This window comes from Mastigoproctus giganteus, chromosome 5, assembly GCF_048544385.1.
Source record: "Mastigoproctus giganteus isolate SK-2022 chromosome 5, ASM4854438v1, whole genome shotgun sequence".
NCBI classification, from domain to species: domain Eukaryota; kingdom Metazoa; phylum Arthropoda; class Arachnida; order Uropygi; family Thelyphonidae; genus Mastigoproctus; species Mastigoproctus giganteus.
In genome coordinates this window covers 63,298,329-63,316,006 of record NC_143579.1, presented here as the reverse complement: position 1 = coordinate 63,316,006, position 17,678 = coordinate 63,298,329, and the positions used below count along the sequence as shown (strand labels likewise).

Here is a 17,678-nt window from a genome sequence, read left to right as displayed (position 1 = left end):
TGAAAGTATTCAGTTTTCAATTGCCCTTCCGCTCTCATTCAACCCTGATCTGACAACTATATAGTATCTACGCTGTGCTAAGTCCTGATTTTTACTGTTTGTTTGGCTGTTCACATACATATACTCGGTGATCGCTGAATTATCACTACCCCATTTGTAATGGATTACGCCGAACAGCTTCCTACGGTAGAGCAATGGTAATTTGCATCTGGTCATGCAAGTGATAAAGTAGTAGTTATGTTATGGGACGTAGTAACGATATCACGGAGTTTCAGAAGGGCATAATTGTGGAAGCTCGTGCATCCATATCGGAAATGGTATGTCTTGTCGGTTGCCCACGCACACCGTGATTAAGGTGTACAAAGAATGGCGTCGAACGGGTCAAGCCACTTCCCGCCGACAGAACTGTAAAGGATTACGCAAGGTGCGGCGCATTGTACGGTTTCAACGGCAGAGCACTGTGCAACGGTTGACATCGCAGTTCAATATAGGGAATACAAACAATATCACAAATAACGATGCGCTGCACATTCAAACGTATGTGGGTTCCACGAGACACCCCCATCCCCTCTTCGCCGCTGATCATTGTCGACGGCGAATGCTGTGATATCAACACGCTGGTTGGACAATGGAGGACTGGCAATGAGTATGCTAGATGGATGAGTCTAAATACTTGGTGCAACACACCGACGAATGTCTTCGTGTTTGGCCCAAGCAACACGAGTCCATGGACCCGTCGTGCATGGTGCCCCCTATCCAGGCAGGTGGCGGAGGTTGCTTAATAATGAGCATGTTTTGCCTACGGACCAAGATTTCACTAGTGAAGTCGACCGGCAGCTGTAGCAGACCATGTTTACCCTGCGACGTTGCATTTTTTCCCGGACAGAAACCTGATCTTCGAAGACGATATTGCACCATGCCATCGGGTATTCTTTGTCGTCTAATAGTTCGAGGAACACAGTAAAGATATCACCTATCTTGATTGGCCTCCAAATTCGCCTGACCTCAGTCCCACTGAACACCTGTGGGATGTTTTGGAACGGAAGTGAGGCGTATGGACATGCAGCCGTCATCTATTCCGACACTGTGTAAAGCCTTGCAAGCAGCATGGCTGCAGATCCCTACGGACATCTTCAGACATCTAGTGGAGTCTATGCATAGGCGAACAGCGGTTGTTATTCGTGCGAACGGTGGTCCAATATGGCATTAGGTAGGTGGCCGTAATTCAGTGATCACTGAGTGTACATACAGACAAAAGATACTTAAATATATATGGAAGAAGAGTAATGCATATTATATAACTGAACAGGTAAGGTCAGAGAAGTAGCTACAGAGTTTTATTTAGTATTCTGTAAAGTTAGAATCTTAGTGATTAATTGGTAAAGCAATAACTATATTCTCTTTTATTTATCACAGAAAAAAATCAGTTAATTTAAGGCAAAAATCGAATGCGCCTGAAATGTAACGCACTGCTTGCATTAACGAACTTATTTTTTTATTCATTATTACTCTGTCATTCTTGCCCTTGTGGTCAACACAGAAATCGGGTTTCGGAATTAGTTACGGTCCTTGTTCTTTTACACTGTGTGGAAGAGACATGGGCTCGATTCATGTCAAGACGGGTGGGACTTTTTTAAGGGCTTTTTGAACAATGCCCGAGTTAGTCACGGCTACAAAGTTGTACTCACTTGCGCTAGGAAAGCTGCGTTAGTCTGTATAATTTCTCGGGAGTTTTAAGCTGCTGCCTTCGGGAAGAGCCCTCACAATGAATGAATTTATAAATTCGCCTCATGGCCTTCGCTAACTTTGCTCTTCGTACACTCTAAAACAACCAATTCATTTCTTCTCTTTGTTTGTGCCTCGCAATGTGATTACGACTAATATATTTCGACACCTTGTGGAGATGGTTTAAGTTCAAGCTCAATCACAACGCGAGGAACTTTTATGGCTTTTTTTTTTCTTCTTCTTCTTCTTCTTCTTCTTCTTCTTTTTTTTTTTTTTTTTTTTTTTGTTGATCGAAACATGCGAACCAACCAGATAATGCAATTTACAGACATAATACGCTATGCATGCGTGTACGAGCCTTTCTCAGCTAACCAGAAATTGAATTTTTTATTTTATTATTATATTTTTTAAACATCGGTACTAAAATAACAAAATTCACTTTTCAGCCAATATTTCTTAACATATCTGCCATCCCAGTTGGGGGGAGGAAATTGCTATATTACGGTTACTCGAGAACAACTTCATTCACCCATGTGTATTATGTTCATAAATTGCGTGTATTTTCTCTTCGGTTTGCCTATTTTGCTGGATGTAAAACCGCGTTTCCGGGTGAGGAACTTTGCTGCCCACGCCTGAAACCAACTAACATAGCCATGGAGTGAAGAAAGCCCAAAAAAGTTCTTCGCGTCATTGACGCAATTCGAATTCAGGCCTTTTAACCCCGTGTGAGGAGGACAGTGATTATAATAACTACTATTTGCGAGGTTACCTTCCCAATGAAGTTAGCATTCAAGTTAATCTTTCGTGCTTTTATTATTTCATATTTGACGTTTAATTTAACCTCAAATGTCAAGTGATTCCCGTCGCCCAAAGCTTTTAATAAATTAAATCTCTCATCCTTTCTGTTTCTTATCAGTTAAAATCAAGCTCTAAATCATTTTACTTCTCGAACATGCTACAAAGGTATGAGAACTCCTAACATACTTTCGTGGTTATAAGTTTAAATGTACCCTCAGCATTTCACAACTAACAGCTGTTTGTACATATTAGCCCTTGACTAATATGCACTAAAATACCATCGAACTAAAATTCTGATATTTACAGTTATTGCGATCATTGGATCTATGTCTGTCTGTACTATCCATCACTGCGGTAACACTCATTTGTTAACGTGCATACATTTTGTCGCCCGCCATCCATATTCATCGTTGTTGTTAGAGTGGGGGGAGGGTTTGATGACACAAGAGCTATTTATAGCCAAATTGCACCTCATTGAAATTTAAATTCTGTACTAGAAGACGATATTCGTCTTAATACGATATTTACTTTGTCTAACAGTATTCAATTTACTTCATATAAAATGAACTCAAACGTATCTACAAGCAGATAAGTTAGAGATGCCCTCCAAAAGGTTTCATGTAATCAATTTAAAGTACTTAATTAAAACAGGCATGCATAGATCAGCGTACATAAATAGTAAACTTGCTAGTTTTTTTAATTAAGAACGACAAACTCAGTTCCCAGTATTCTTCGACGACAGAATTCAAAAGACTCGTTGGAATCACACTGCATATGCGTTGGAGACTTTTCTTGTTAGTGACACTGTTTATCTCTTTGACGAGTCCTCGGTATTGAGCTAGATATCTTTCACACCCAACCTATTGCCTCTTCTTAGAAAGTTATCTATACGTTGCCAAAATCATAACCATACTTACGTTGAGCTCAAAAACAAATTAATTATTGGTTCCTGCGTCTCCATTGTAAAAAAATGCAAATTTTATTTTATTATCCTTTAATTTGGTTATCTTACTTCGCGACATAAAATCTTGATAACTTTAAAACTTCAGAGCTTATTTATAACATTCTTTGCATAGTGCATTCCACACATTCACATTCCAGAAAGCGGTTTCCAGGTGATAGGTGGGAGGAATTTTTATTTTTTCCCCCGCACCGTTGCCGAGTTTGTCGGTCCCAATGTGAAACCGAGATTTCAGTTTCCAGATAAAAGGGAGATAAAACTATGCAACCCGTGTGGCATGGTTTCATCTCCCTAAAATTCGGCGTTTTCTTTCAGAAAACAGGGGAACCACCTGAAGAACATGTGCAAATACAGAACAAAATACTGAGGCCTAATGGCCTTAGCTACCTTGACACACACTCATCAAAACTAGTTTTTTCTTTGGTTTGAAACCATAAAGTACTACGGCACGCACACGCTATGAATGAATGTCCTGATTCTTTATTACCCTTTCCTCCTGAACTGGCTATCTGCCTTATATTATGTTTACGTTACTCATTGTATTCCTTTCCCACGCCAATAGAATCCTGACCTGCCACATCGAAATTTTTAAAGTGTAAAACATAATGTTTTCTTGTTAGAAAGCGTGCAGTCAGAAAAATAAGCTGTCGGGCAAACGTGCAGTGGGGGGGAGGGGGCATGCAATTAGGTAAATGAACTGTTAGGGACAGCGGTGAGATCTACTTAAGAATCGTGTCTGCCGTTTAAGCGACTAAGATATCTCAGAGTTATATCGGAAGATCTAAAATTTATATATATTTCACTCTAAATAATATGGAAAATATAAAAGCACTTCCAAGTCAGGTTCATTATCCATGAGCTAATTCCTACCTCCCTAGGCAGGTAGGAATTAGCTCATTTTCATTTAAGCTGTTTCTTCCCTTAGTTTTCCAATATCAAAAGATTCAAGGTGATCAGGTCATAACTACATCTTTGACCTGGTGCCAAACTGTGTTACTTGACAAGCAGCAGGCTTCTTATGTCATTGTGATTGTGTTAGTGTCTGATAAGGACACAAAACAGAGTACAACATATTGGATAAGTATGAAATAGAAAAGATACTGATTTATTTCTGTTTCATTTCGGTATAGATATGATCCTCAAGGTAATTGGAATGACTTAATATTGGCGATTAAACTTATATCAGTGACTTACACTAGAGTTTGCAGACTAGAGCTTTAAATTTTGCAAATCAACAAAACAACACACACAAAACTGTTTTGCTAATAACATTTTGGATACTAAGGACATCGACCTCATCACTTGTCTCTGTCTTGAGAATTACTTTCTCTGGGGCAGAGTACCAGCCTGTCATGTGAAAGTTTTGGGGACTAGTGCATTGTGATTCTTAGAAAGATACACTTGCGGTTACTGTTACCTTTGCTTTCAGTGTTTCAGATGTCGGGGTGGGGCAGTTAAAGTGGTGGGGGAAATACTTCACTGACGACTGAATACACTGTTGTGTACAGGAAATTTCATGAGGTCGTTTATGACTTGAGGCGCCTTATATTTTGTGTTAAACATAACTTTTCTTGTTTTTGTTTTTAATTTACACTGCAGTGATTAATTTTATTTATAGGCTGCATGCCCATCTTTACTAGGACTTATTTAGAAACTGTAATTTCTGGAAGCTGAATAACTTGAAGTTTTTTGCCATTATGATTTTTTAATTTAATTATTGCATGATTACTGAGGAATTTTCTGCATAACAGTCCTAGCGATTTTTATATTGATATTTCTTTATATATATATATATATTTTTTTTTTTATTGGTGAGATTAAAGTTCATTCTAAAATCACCTTGACTGAAATCCGCAAAACGTGTTTTTTTAACCGGATATCTCCTCAGTTTATAGTGGTATCTTAAACTTAGTCACAAGAAGTGATAGCTGTAAAACAAATACTGTACTCTTAGGGATGGGAACTTACTCCCACTAGAAATGTCATTCTTACTTTCAGCTCGCCATCTCATAACTCTATCACACTAGATACACTTGCATTGCTCCATACGTACCAAATCCCCTAAAGTGTTTTAAATTTGAAAAATAGCCAGACTCGCAAATGGCCTGTCTTGTTACTCTTGCATGTGCTCGATATGGTACGAAAGACCATGAAATCATGGGATTTTCAGCTACAAAACCTGTTTACATCAACTGCCAAGGACAATGCTTTGGGTGCTCATGGGCATGCTAGCGGTGGGAGGGGGAAGAAAAAATAAATACAGGAACTCAAGGCAGATAAGGTAGAACCTATCTTAAGAGGAAGCAAAGAAAGCTGTTAAACCAATAAATAGCAAAAAGCCTTCACATACTCAGAAGGTAGCAGGTAGGTGTTCCGTCGGAACACAAACTGAAATGACGATTCAACCAGAGGATCCATTTACTGTCATTGCTCACTTTATTAAGCTCTCAAAATCTGTACAGAAATATCAATTAATTGCCACTTCTATTTCTGTATCTTGTTGGGCTCCACCACTACCAAAGCTAAGTGATAAAGAAAACCAAGTAAAAGAAACCAGAAGAGCTACTTGCAGCACAAGTAGAAATGGATGTCGAAGTTACGAAATCAGATACTTACGACTCAATTCGAACTCTTTACAGGCTAGTGCCCTTTCTTTCTAAAGGAAGACAAAACCAGGACTTAGAAAACAAAGCCCTAAACTCTTCGGAAGTCAGATAACCATTCAGCCATTATTTTGGTCTTTGCCCAAATCCTTGGTAGAATGTAGAATCCGCAGCAGCAAAAAAAAAAAAAAAAACCCACAAAAACAAAGCTTGGGAAATATTCCGATGATATCTCACCACAGTACAGTAAATTTTTTAGCCTTTAAAATGCACGTCCCTAAGCATGATACGTTGATAGGTTCGACACCCAAGCCTAAAGGAATCACGATTCCGTTTTACATCCTGTATGACTCGGTTGACCAGCCCTAAAGTGGTATGGGATTATTCCGGGTAATGAAGGGGAAATGCCCATTATACCCTTTATAGATCATGGAATATAATGGTTGTGTTATTGCAGATTCAACTGCAAGAGCCAGTACTCTTGGAGAAACGTTTTCTTATATCTCTACATCATCTTACCTCCCAGAGTTCCTTGTCTGTAGCAGAATGTTGAAAAACAGACATTTACATTCAAATAAAATGGCTGTCTCCCTTACAGTGTACCTTGTACCTACTATACAACAGTTAATAATAGCTTTAACTCTGATTAAGCCAAATAAGCTGTTAGACCAAGTGACATCCATCCTGAAATGCTTAAACACCTTCCAACAAAATTTGTGGATCACCTACTCTTCATGTAAAAAGGAAGAAATTTTCTTGAAGAACCTTTCTTGAAGAGCAGTTTCCAGACTCCTGTCACAAGGCAATCGCCTTTGCCTTTTCTAAGCCAGAAAAGGATCCCAAAGTTCCGACTAACACCCTGTCGTTTTGACTAGCTGTTTGTGAAAAATCCTGGAGAGAATGGTCGATATTTGCCTTATATGTTATTTATAAGCAAATATCCTCCCAATCAGGACACAATTTGGCTTCTGAAGGAGCAGGTCCATAATGGGCCGTCTGATTAGGCAGAAAATCTATCCAAGATGGTTTCCTAAAACGCGAGTACCTGGTGTCCGTCTTCATGAACATGGAAAAAGTGTATGATACAACTTGATTTGAAATTTTAAAAGACTTCTGTAGCCCTTGATTTAGAAACCGTCTCCATATTTTCGTTAAAACGTTTAATCCAATAGGTTATTAAAATTTCATGTACGATCTACCCTCTATTGCTTTTTTTTTTCTCAAGAGGAAGGAATTCTCTAAGGATCACTCTTAAGTGTTACGCTTTTTGCTATCAAAGTGAATTCCATCACTGAACAGCTTCCTCCATCTGTAAACAGTGATCCTCTGTGTTGATGGCTAGCATATTTTCTCAGTGATGCAGCATGAGGGTCATTGAAAGACAACTATAACCAGCCATCGCGAGCCCCAACCTTGCGCTTTTGTTAATGGCTTCCCGTTCTCACCGCAACAAAAGACCGTTTGTACATTTTTGTTGGAATTAAGACTTGAACAAAATGTTATTCCAGTAATACCCGAGACCAGATTTTCGGGCCCTTATTTGATAAAACGTTCACTTTTCTTCAAAATATTCGTCAATTAGTAAAAGTACACAAGAGGGTTGATCATCATCTGTACTTACTCCACTACTTCTTGGGGTGCCGACTACCTTACTACACTTATCTCTCTCTCACGAAATTGCGAGTTCTAAAGTATACAGTATTACGATTTCCAGGTATACACATCCACTATCAAGCGATTTGTATTGATACTGAAGCATTTCGGACAACTCCTGTGTCCTGTATGGAAACAGATGAACTAATTATCATTATCGCTTCCAAGGACACGTTGTTTCTACGCTACACTTTAACACTGAAATCCCAGCCTTACTATCGCAAGTGCATGTCCGTTTTCGAGCCATGTTGGAAAAAAAATCTTTAAAACATCGTCTGATTGTCAACTGTCCGTTCGGTATTGATAGCGATAGACTTGGTTGTTCCCCTCACCAAGGCAATCCCTTCCATCCTGGCGTGCTCATATACCTGCATGCGACTTCTTTACGAACCGGAGAAGTTGTTACTCCGTCGTCTGTCTACTTGCAACTCTGTTCAGCATACCGAGTTGAACATTCCGACTTCTTGCCATTTTGTAGTCAGAACTGTCTTTGTATATTATATATTGATTCTCTTAGTTCATTGCAGTACTTATTAGTAAGGAGGTGTAATCGTCATCTATCCTGTCTCTGGCACAGTAGAGGCTCATTACCTTTTGGAATGTAAATTCGATATTCGCTTCCGTTGGATCCCCACCACATTTGGATTAGAGGAAATAATTTGGCTGCACTGACCCTTCATACCCTTTGCTTGCTAGTCCCTATACAGACTAACGACAAGTAATACTGTTTTTCCGATAGCAACGGCCGACCGGGCTAGCCAGGTGGGTAAAGTGCCTGCCTGGCAACCCAAAGGTCGCGGGTTCGAATCCCGCCTCGGGCTTTGATCAAAGTACTGCAAAAAAAAAATCCGATAGCAACATTCATGGCATGGCCAGGCTTTTAAACAAATTATATCAGATTAAGGCTGTAATCGACTTATGGCAGTCCAGTCTGCGCAGGTCTTCCTCTTTATTGCTACTCAACAATTATAAAGTGTTATATTAGGGCCACTCGAGAATTAACTAATCTGCCCATGTGTAATATATCCATAAATTATGTGTGTTCTCGATTTTCCGTTTTTCTTTTTGCCGGACATAAAAACCGAGTCTGCGGGGGCTTTCTTACCCATGCGTGAGACCCACTAACTCAACCATGGAGTGAAAATAGCCCATAGAAGTTCCTCGCATCATTGATGGAATTCGAACCTGGCCTTTTCCATCCAGTGTGAGGAGAAGGATGATTATAACTACTGTGCTACCAGCGCGACTAGTTAGCAGTAAAGAGGAAATTGTTCTTGCTCTGCTCCGCAGAACTCAATCATCTTACATATTCTTTTCTGCTGAGGACTGATGACCCTCATGTGTGCGAACACCGTAATCCCATTTTTACCACCAAGCACGTGTCTTTTTGAACGGGCAAATTTAATCAATATATATCGTTTATGTTTTAGCGACTTTAATCATCTAGCTGTGCTTTATACACTCAATCATATTTTATCTGGCAAATATATGGCTAAACTTTTTTTACTTTTTAAAAATTATAAACTTGTATTGATTGTAGAGTTTTAGGCACATTAGCATCTTAGGCCATGTTTCGCCGTATGTAATGTCTGTAAACCATGCTACCATCGATGATACCTAAAACAGCTGCGTTGAAAAAATTGTTCGGGTAACTGACTGGATTCGAACTCGGGTCTTTTCCAAGCGGTTTTGGAAGAGAACGGCTAGTCTACTAACTATGTTACTCACAAGCGTGTAAACTTGTATAAATATTTTTTAAGCAATAATCATATGCACTACTTTTTCTTGGTTTTAAACCTATATGAGAGTTACCGCTTTTGATTTTTATACCTTTTTTTAACCTATTTGTAGGTTACTAATTTTTTATGTATTTCACTTTCTTCTTCTTCTTCTTCTTTTTTTTTTTTTTTTTTTGATTTGGCGGATCATGGCCTAAGTTACCGTGCGCCATTAAAAGTCCAATCAGTCAATCTTAAACTTTTAAATTCAAACTTATGACTGTATAGTGGCCCTCAAAAATAAAATGATTAAAACCAAAAAACCAGTTGTGTGTGTGTAACTGGTACCATATGGGATTGGACTTGTGCTTGAAATAAGTGGGCGGCAGTGAGTGATATAAAAGTCAAAATAAAAATGAAAACTTAAAATTTCAATGCTTCACCGTAATAGGTGACTGAACTTGATTCATAGATTAGAAGTTTCAACCAAAAATAACTCTCTTTACTTTTTCTTGCTGTTCACTTATAATCAATGTTTTGTTTCCAGGTTCTCGTGAGATGCTAGAGGGTTCGCACGGAAACTAACCTCGTTCAATGAATTAAGGCTGGACCACATCAAGAAACGGTCGTCACACTGACATTTGAATGCCATAGATAAACAGCTAAATGAAGTCGTGGCGCCGCACTAGAGACCACTTCAATGACATCAGAAACCGAGTGGAAGAACGCTTCTCGAACTAAGAGAACGCACAAACCGATCGACAGACGGCGCGAGGATCAGAGCGTTTGGCTCGTCGTGAAGAGGGATTAAGTCGACCGTCTCCGGAGCCGCAGTTAAAAAGGAGCTAACGAGTTCCCACAGCGTGAAGGCGGAACAGAGGGGTTGACCACTGGCTGATTCACGTGGCACTTCTGACAGAGCGTTTGTAAAGCACGGGACTGCACGCGCTAGTGGTAGGGGTAAAGTGTTTCGTATGTGTGAAATTGACTAGTTTGCAGACATTGGAGAAAAAAAGAAACAATGTGGGCACAAAGGAGGAATGCTAAATTATCTCATTCGTAACAACGTGCATAGCTAGGAGAACAAAAATAGAACTCCTCATGTAGACAACGTGCCAAGCAATGGAAAATTTGAATCGTAAAAGAAAGGGGTAAGTACGTTTTACCTTTACTCCGTTCTTCAGGTATTTTTAATCTAGTTTGTATCATTTAATAACATAACAAGTGTGCACGCTGCGACACCGTTTGGGCTCTTTTAAGGAATAAGAAAACTTGACTTGAAAAAGTCTGATCTGTACATGGGTCATGTTTACCACAATCTCAGTCATCACTTAATTGTTTCTTCCTATGCAACAGGTAAGCGGCAGAACCTCATTATTTAAAGAAGAGAAACACAAGTCATCCAGTTTTGTGATGAAATAAAATAATTGAATTCTTTCTTTGGGAGAGAAGATTGAAATGTTAAAGGAGTGAATTATGGGAAAGTGAATGATGTTTTTTGTTTTGTTTTGCTTTTCCCAGCTTAGTGGAAGATATTGTATCGCACAACAGTGTCCGAGATCTTCATTTTAAACCGGCACACTCTGTAAAACGGTTATTGTAGTCTCGCACTCGAGTGCCCTTTAAACCGGCGGTCGTTAACCTTTTCAAGAGCGACTTTTTTGGGGTTGAAATAATTTTTGTGTTAGAACCTATACCTGCAGGTCCCTGTTAACCTCTTAATTGCTTATTAATTGATAATTATAAGAAGTAGGTGAATAGTTACCACAGGCATTTAAGATTGACTCGTTGATTATTCCAGTACTGAAGGTATAACCAAATGAACTTTCAGTCAGTTGGGCTCACCACACCCAAATTGCGTAGCGCGCATCATTGTCATAATGATTTTGTTAATTATTACGACAACCAATTAGAATATAGCCATAAATTTAATAGCTTGGAAAAATGCATTAATGATATGAAAGAATTTGCTTTTAATTTTCTCTTATGGATGGTTATTTCATTAAAAAAACTAAAGACTATTATCATAATATTTTAACGAGTTGGTCTAAAAACAGCAATTATAGCAGTAAAGTTGCGTTTCAAACAGCACTTACATTAATTGGAGTGAGAAAGGATTTAAGAATAAGGAAAAACTCCTAAAATGAAGCATTCTTTTATTGTATCCTCTTCCTGGTTCATATTAGTTGTTAAATGCATGGTAGGTTGGGGTATCAGGAAGAATGTCAGCGTTTGAAATTCAGCTCTAATCACCTTTGGCACGTTTCAGGAGGCAAACTGGAATTCAACTGCCGAAAGGAAAAAGAAAATTTGATGTAAAAAGAAATTCATTCACCAAATGTGCAATTTAAATAGAACAAAATATATACGATAAGCTTTTCTAGAACTTTTGAATTTTTTTATATCTTTAAAGCAGATATTCATATCGAATTAACTATATGGAATGTCAATTGTTTAATTTTGATATGATGATTGTGGATTGGAGGAAACTTTTACTAGATTTAGAAAACTAATTCATTTAAGTAGTAACTTTATGCATTGTTAATTACCAGGATTTCAGCATATCTGAACATTGAATTCGGAAGTAGGTAAATATAATTTTATTCGCATAAAGTTTTCTCCTCATTTTATGCGAAGAAAGTTCAAATAGAAAGTTCAGCCTTACTTTTCGGAACCATCACTAAAATATCTTGCACGATTCAAAAAGGTTATCTCAACCAAACTTCAAGGTTATGAAAGAAAAGCTTAGTTTTTAGTCTTGATTGTGAATGAAGTTTATAATTTTCTCTTATGAGAATGAATGAAAATTAATGAATAGTCAAACTAATAAAAGTCCACATATTATTAATAAAGGCAGATAGAATTGCGTGAAGCTTCCTGGCCAAATTTATTTTTAAGACATCAATTTGTAAGTTTAAATTTAGATTACGGACTTAAGTTTTCGACTCACAAACTTTATTTTTCAAAGCTAAAGCTTCAAACTTAGTTATGTCCCACGAAATACTTTTTTTTATCACCATGATAGTTGATTTTCCAGTTCTGCGGGCTAAAAAATTCTTCTACTTTTCTCAGTAGGCGGGCTTTATTGCCAGAATGGCTGTAATCATCTGGCTTTCAGCGGGACTGGAATCAAACGGTTCGTTAAGTCACAATTCGTTTGTTGGTTACTATCATTATTCTTGACACACCACTCGAAAATGTTCAGACGTTAAAAGGTACTATCTTTATAGAAGAAGCACAAAATCAGCTCGTTCGTGTTTATGAATCCTAAACCACCGTCTAGTTGCTCTTCCCTTTGGTTATGCTTCGTAAAGCAACCGTGTTTACGTGATTATACCTGCTTCCTACATGTTGTAAGAGCTTCTTTAAGTGACTGGTGGTTAACCTCTCCAAAGGGGGAAAAAACCTTTTCTATTGTGCTTCTTTACAGAGAAGCCAGCAGCACGCAACTTTCTATGTAATTAGCCCGTAATTCATGTGATATACTCTCTCTCTCTCTGCATACACAGCGTATCTAAAATACAGTAAAATGCCAATTTTATGCTGTATTGAAGAAAGTCATAATTAAATGGACTGTAGTCTAAATGCGTCTTGTTCGACTTACACTATCCTCCGACATTTGTTGGGACGCTAAAAAAAAAAAAAAAAAAAAAAAAGGAAGATTTTATTAACACAAATGCTCTACAACCGACTTTAATAACATCAGTAACATTCCTTGGGATACTTTCAGCAAGTTGTGGGCTGGTAGACTGGACTTATCTGCTTAGTCCTCCATGATAAGGTGGTGGGTTCGCCCTTTGTCTCATTTAGAGAGGTCTGGGTTGTTCGATTCCCGTCGATGACTGGAGAAATTTCTGAAGCCTTGTTCAAACGAGGCCATAGTTGGCTGATATCAGGTTGAGGAAGTAAGGCTTTCCCGTGACTTATTTTGACTTTTTCACCCGCAAAATACAAAAAGGGCCCGTGAACACATGCGTTTTGCTCCTGAAATCCAACATCAACTTCATTGCTTATGCTAGGGCCCCTCGTAGGTGGCACAGCTGGTAGAATCTCCGTCCTCCCTACACTGGGTGGAAAAGACCCGAGTTCGAGTCCCGTCTATGACGTGAGTAATTTTTATGGGTCTTTTTCGCAACTTGGCTGAGTTAGCTGGTCTCAGTTAAAGGTAGCAGGGTTTTTTTTATCCCGAAAACTCAGGTTTTTCGTCCAGAAAACAAAAAAAACAAAAAAAAAAAAAAAAAAAATGACTACAGAACACAAGAAACTTACATACGGTATATGGCCTTAGTCGCTGATGCTCCTAAAACCCTACAATAACAACCAGCTTATGGAAGGATGTCTTGTTCTGGCTCTCAACTGTTTTTCGAAAACAAACCAAAGATAATAAATATTGGATTCAGCTTTGCAACCTAGTTGACATTCACTTAACCATTAAGATTTATTTTTATTCATTATGATTTACAAAAATATCCATAATGATTCAGTACATTTCCAAGTGAATATTCATTATCATTCTATATTGTTGGTCGATTTTGCTGAAAATCCTGCTTTCGTCCGAGACCAACGAATTCAGCCGTGTTGTGAAAAAAGACCACGAAAATTCCTAACGTCACTGATGGGATTCGAACTCAGGTCTTTTTCACCTGATGTGGGAAGATGGTGATTACATCCACTATGCTACCCGTGAGAGTGAATGTAAGCCAAATGACCTGAAAAGATTTCCTCTTTTAGGCTCCTGTATGCCTAATTCAGGCTCAGGTCATTATCGCCATATATATATATATATATTTTTAAAACAGACTTATTCTTCCTTGGAGTAACTGTTTTCAACTGTCCTTTCTCTGAGTCCAGTTTTTATCAGTGATGATTTTCAGTAGATAATCGTAATGCTAAGCTATCATAAATTGTATTATTAGATTAACAATAAAGAAAGGCCTAAATAGAAGGATTTGGAGATCTTTTCCCACCGCTTTCGTAAATTTTCTAATTAGCTGCTTCTTCGTTCTCATGACGATTTATTAATTTTAATTACTGCCGCTTTGGTTCGTTAATTTTATGCAGTTTTCTTCTTCATTTTATTTTTCATTCCAAGTTGTTTTGTTCTGCGCTTCATATCTCCCATATGCTTAACCATGGTTAATTGCGTTTTGCTATCTCTTGTTCCTCTCCAATATCTGTCATAGTATAAAGGTATGACTTACCTTCCATTTGCAACAGTCTTGATCCCGTGTAAATTGGAACGATTTTTTCTTATTTTTTATTACAACAACAAAAAGCATTACATTTGTAATTTTACGGTGTATATTATAATAATCACATATACATAAATTAAAACATTAAGAATTGTAAATTAAATATGCCAAATAGTGAATATTAAAAAAATATAAACACCAATAAATAGAAAATTTTTAAATGCAATAAATTAGAAAGTATGACAGTATAAGAATAATATAAAAAAGTGCGCATGCGAGGTCACTTGTACGCCATTCACTTTCTGAAGTCATTGTGTTAACCCTACAGTAGAGATGCTTTATGGGAGTTGATTAAAAGGTTTGTGAGAATGACAGGGTCGGATCATTATCCTTATTTTATGTACCGACACAGTCGCTCAGCAATATCTGGAGTTTGTCCGAGGTTTTGTTAGAAATACCTTTTTATTTCTAACAAGAAAGACGGAGAAACCACACACACACACACACACACACACACACACATCTTGTGGTCGCACTGCAAACAGTGAATATGAGTTTGAAGATTGCTTTATGTCTAAGGGATACACCGGCCACCAAAATCCTCATTCCTTACCTTATCTGATTTTTCAAGGACAGGCATTTGTGAACAATACTCAATAAATTGAAGAATTAAAGGACACGATAAACGCGTTAATTCCAACATTCTCCAGGAAAATGTTGGAATTCACCTCGTTGCCGAAATCATGAATCATCGGGTTCAAACATTTAACGCATTGTGATTTTATACAACAGGTCTATACGCTAAACAAATTACATGTTATTTCGGCAAGTATAACTGCAGACAAAATGCAATAGCATTGGTTGCCATGCATTACCAATATTACATGAGAATATATATCAAAATACAAACACAATTATGCAAAATATAAACAGAATACGCACGAACTCACATAATTAGCTATAACATTATGACAAAAACTTAAGAACATATTAAAGTATTAAGAATTTCTGAAAACTTTACTAAACGACATTCATTCATTCTAAAAAACAAAAAAATAAAATAAAATGAATCCACATTACAAGTGTTGTAAATTATTGCCGTTTTATTTCTCTCAAAACAGAAATTTTATTCTTTGTTTTCTTCACTTTCCACTCCACCTTCGGATTCTACCCTCTTGAAATGTTGTTGCTATTTAATTTTCCAGCCTTGTTCTTATGTCACCCAAACCGATATCCTTTTTGCCACGGTTATGCAACCCATTTTAACTCTCTTTATTTTTGATTTCATCAAAATAAATAAGAACATCGTCATCATTTTTCGAATTTGTAGCCCAATTATAAATAGCAATTTTTTTTTTTCTAATTTTTGATATTGGTCACTGCATTTTGATTTTCGACACTTTTCAGAATCCTCACAAAAAAAAAAAAAAAAAACTCTTCATTTGTTTCCTTTATATAAACGTTTAGAGCTCAGTATGACTCCCTAAACCAAATGTTGTTCGAGAGTTGTGGTGCTAAAAATTAAGAAAATGCACTTGATAAAATTTCATTGGGAGGATTTGTATGGGCATTAAATAACAAACAATAAATATGTCTTAATGTTTTCGTGCCTACTCATTTTTTTTATTTTAAATAATTTTATTTCGTTTATAAAATGTTGGTTTACCCAGCATGAATACGAACACTCAAAGCTGCTCGTTACAGCTCCTGACTTTGTGTTAAGAAACGGAATGGCCGACTAAGGAAACGACATTCTCTCCTCCCACCTAAAGGTCACGTTTAGGGGGGGGGGTGAGTGTCCAGTCCTTTTCACCCACTTGATCTTATTTAATGCATTAAATCAAGAAGAATGGGGAGGCTAGTTTTTGGAAGGCAATTTTCGACCCAATCAAATTTTTTTTTTTTTTTTTTTTTTTGGATTTTTAGTCCATTCATCGAAAGTTTTGTCAACTGAGATGGACTGTAAAGCAACGTCTGCCTCATATCAGAGATCGGGAAAAGTCACTCACATATATTTACAGGACCCAGTACTGTTGCATGCCCCAGAAATTTGGGCTGTTTGCTGTTTTCTCCATCCACGGCATGCGCTGGCTCTCTATTCGCCTGCTCAATACTAATCTGAAGCAACCCATCCCATTATTTTCTTCTCTGGAGTATTCTGCTATTTTCATTTTCTCTCTCTCTCTCTCTCTCTCTCTCTCTCTCTCTCTCTCTCTCTGTCATTTGTTTTTCAAAGCAGTTGTTACTGTGTCTCATTTTCTGGTTTGCTCCATGTTCACGCTACTGCTTTGAATCAACAGATTATAAGTGGACACGGCCGACCGGGCTAGCCGGGTGGGTAAAGTGCCTGCCTGGAAACCCCAAAGTCGCGGGTTCGATTCCCGCCTCGCCTCGGGCTTGGATCAAAGTACTGCAAAAACCTTGGGAGGTGCATTATGGCCACAGAAGCTTATGTGCCAACAACTACCAAAAAAAAAATAAAATAAAATAAAAATAAGTGGACATTAAAAATTGAGGCAGCAGCCTAAGGCTGCTGCTTGTGGGTAGCATAGGTGGTATAATCACCGTCCTCCGTATGCTGAATGGAAAAGACCTGAGTTCGAATCCTGTCAATGAAGCGAGGAATTTTTAGGGATCTTTTTCACAACGTGGCTGAGTTAGTCGGTCTCAGGTGATGGGAACATAGAGTTTGTTGTCCCGATAACTCAGGTTTATCGTCCAGCAAATCTCGACCACAGAACGGACGCAATATAAAGACATTATATACTGCGCAGTATAGTCTAAGTTGCTGATGAGCCTAAAACCCTACAACAACATCAGCAGCAGTAGTAGTCTAGGGACAGTAGAAGCTCTTTTGTTATGCAGTACTTAAATAAATAAATAAATTTTCTGTTTATACTCCGGGACGACCAAACGGTCAGAGGAGTTCACAAGATATACAGAATACAAGAAACAGCACCGTATTCAGCAGTCACGGGCTTGAACCCCGGTCACTCAAGGCACGTGTACTTATGCACCCGCGCGCCTG

The 17,678-nt window shown here is 37.9% G+C and overlaps 1 protein-coding gene across 1 annotated transcript in view; it reads left to right on the top strand.

Moving 5' to 3' along the window:
- Positions 1-17,678, top strand: part of LOC150085454 (uncharacterized) — an 860,907-nt gene that overhangs the window by 497,923 nt on the left and 345,306 nt on the right. The window contains exon 4 of the mRNA XM_090374571.1: positions 10,006-10,609. Within this exon, the coding sequence (XP_090230697.1) occupies positions 10,581-10,609 (29 nt within the window). The 5' untranslated portion in view covers positions 10,006-10,580. The remainder of the gene's footprint in view (positions 1-10,005; positions 10,610-17,678) is intronic.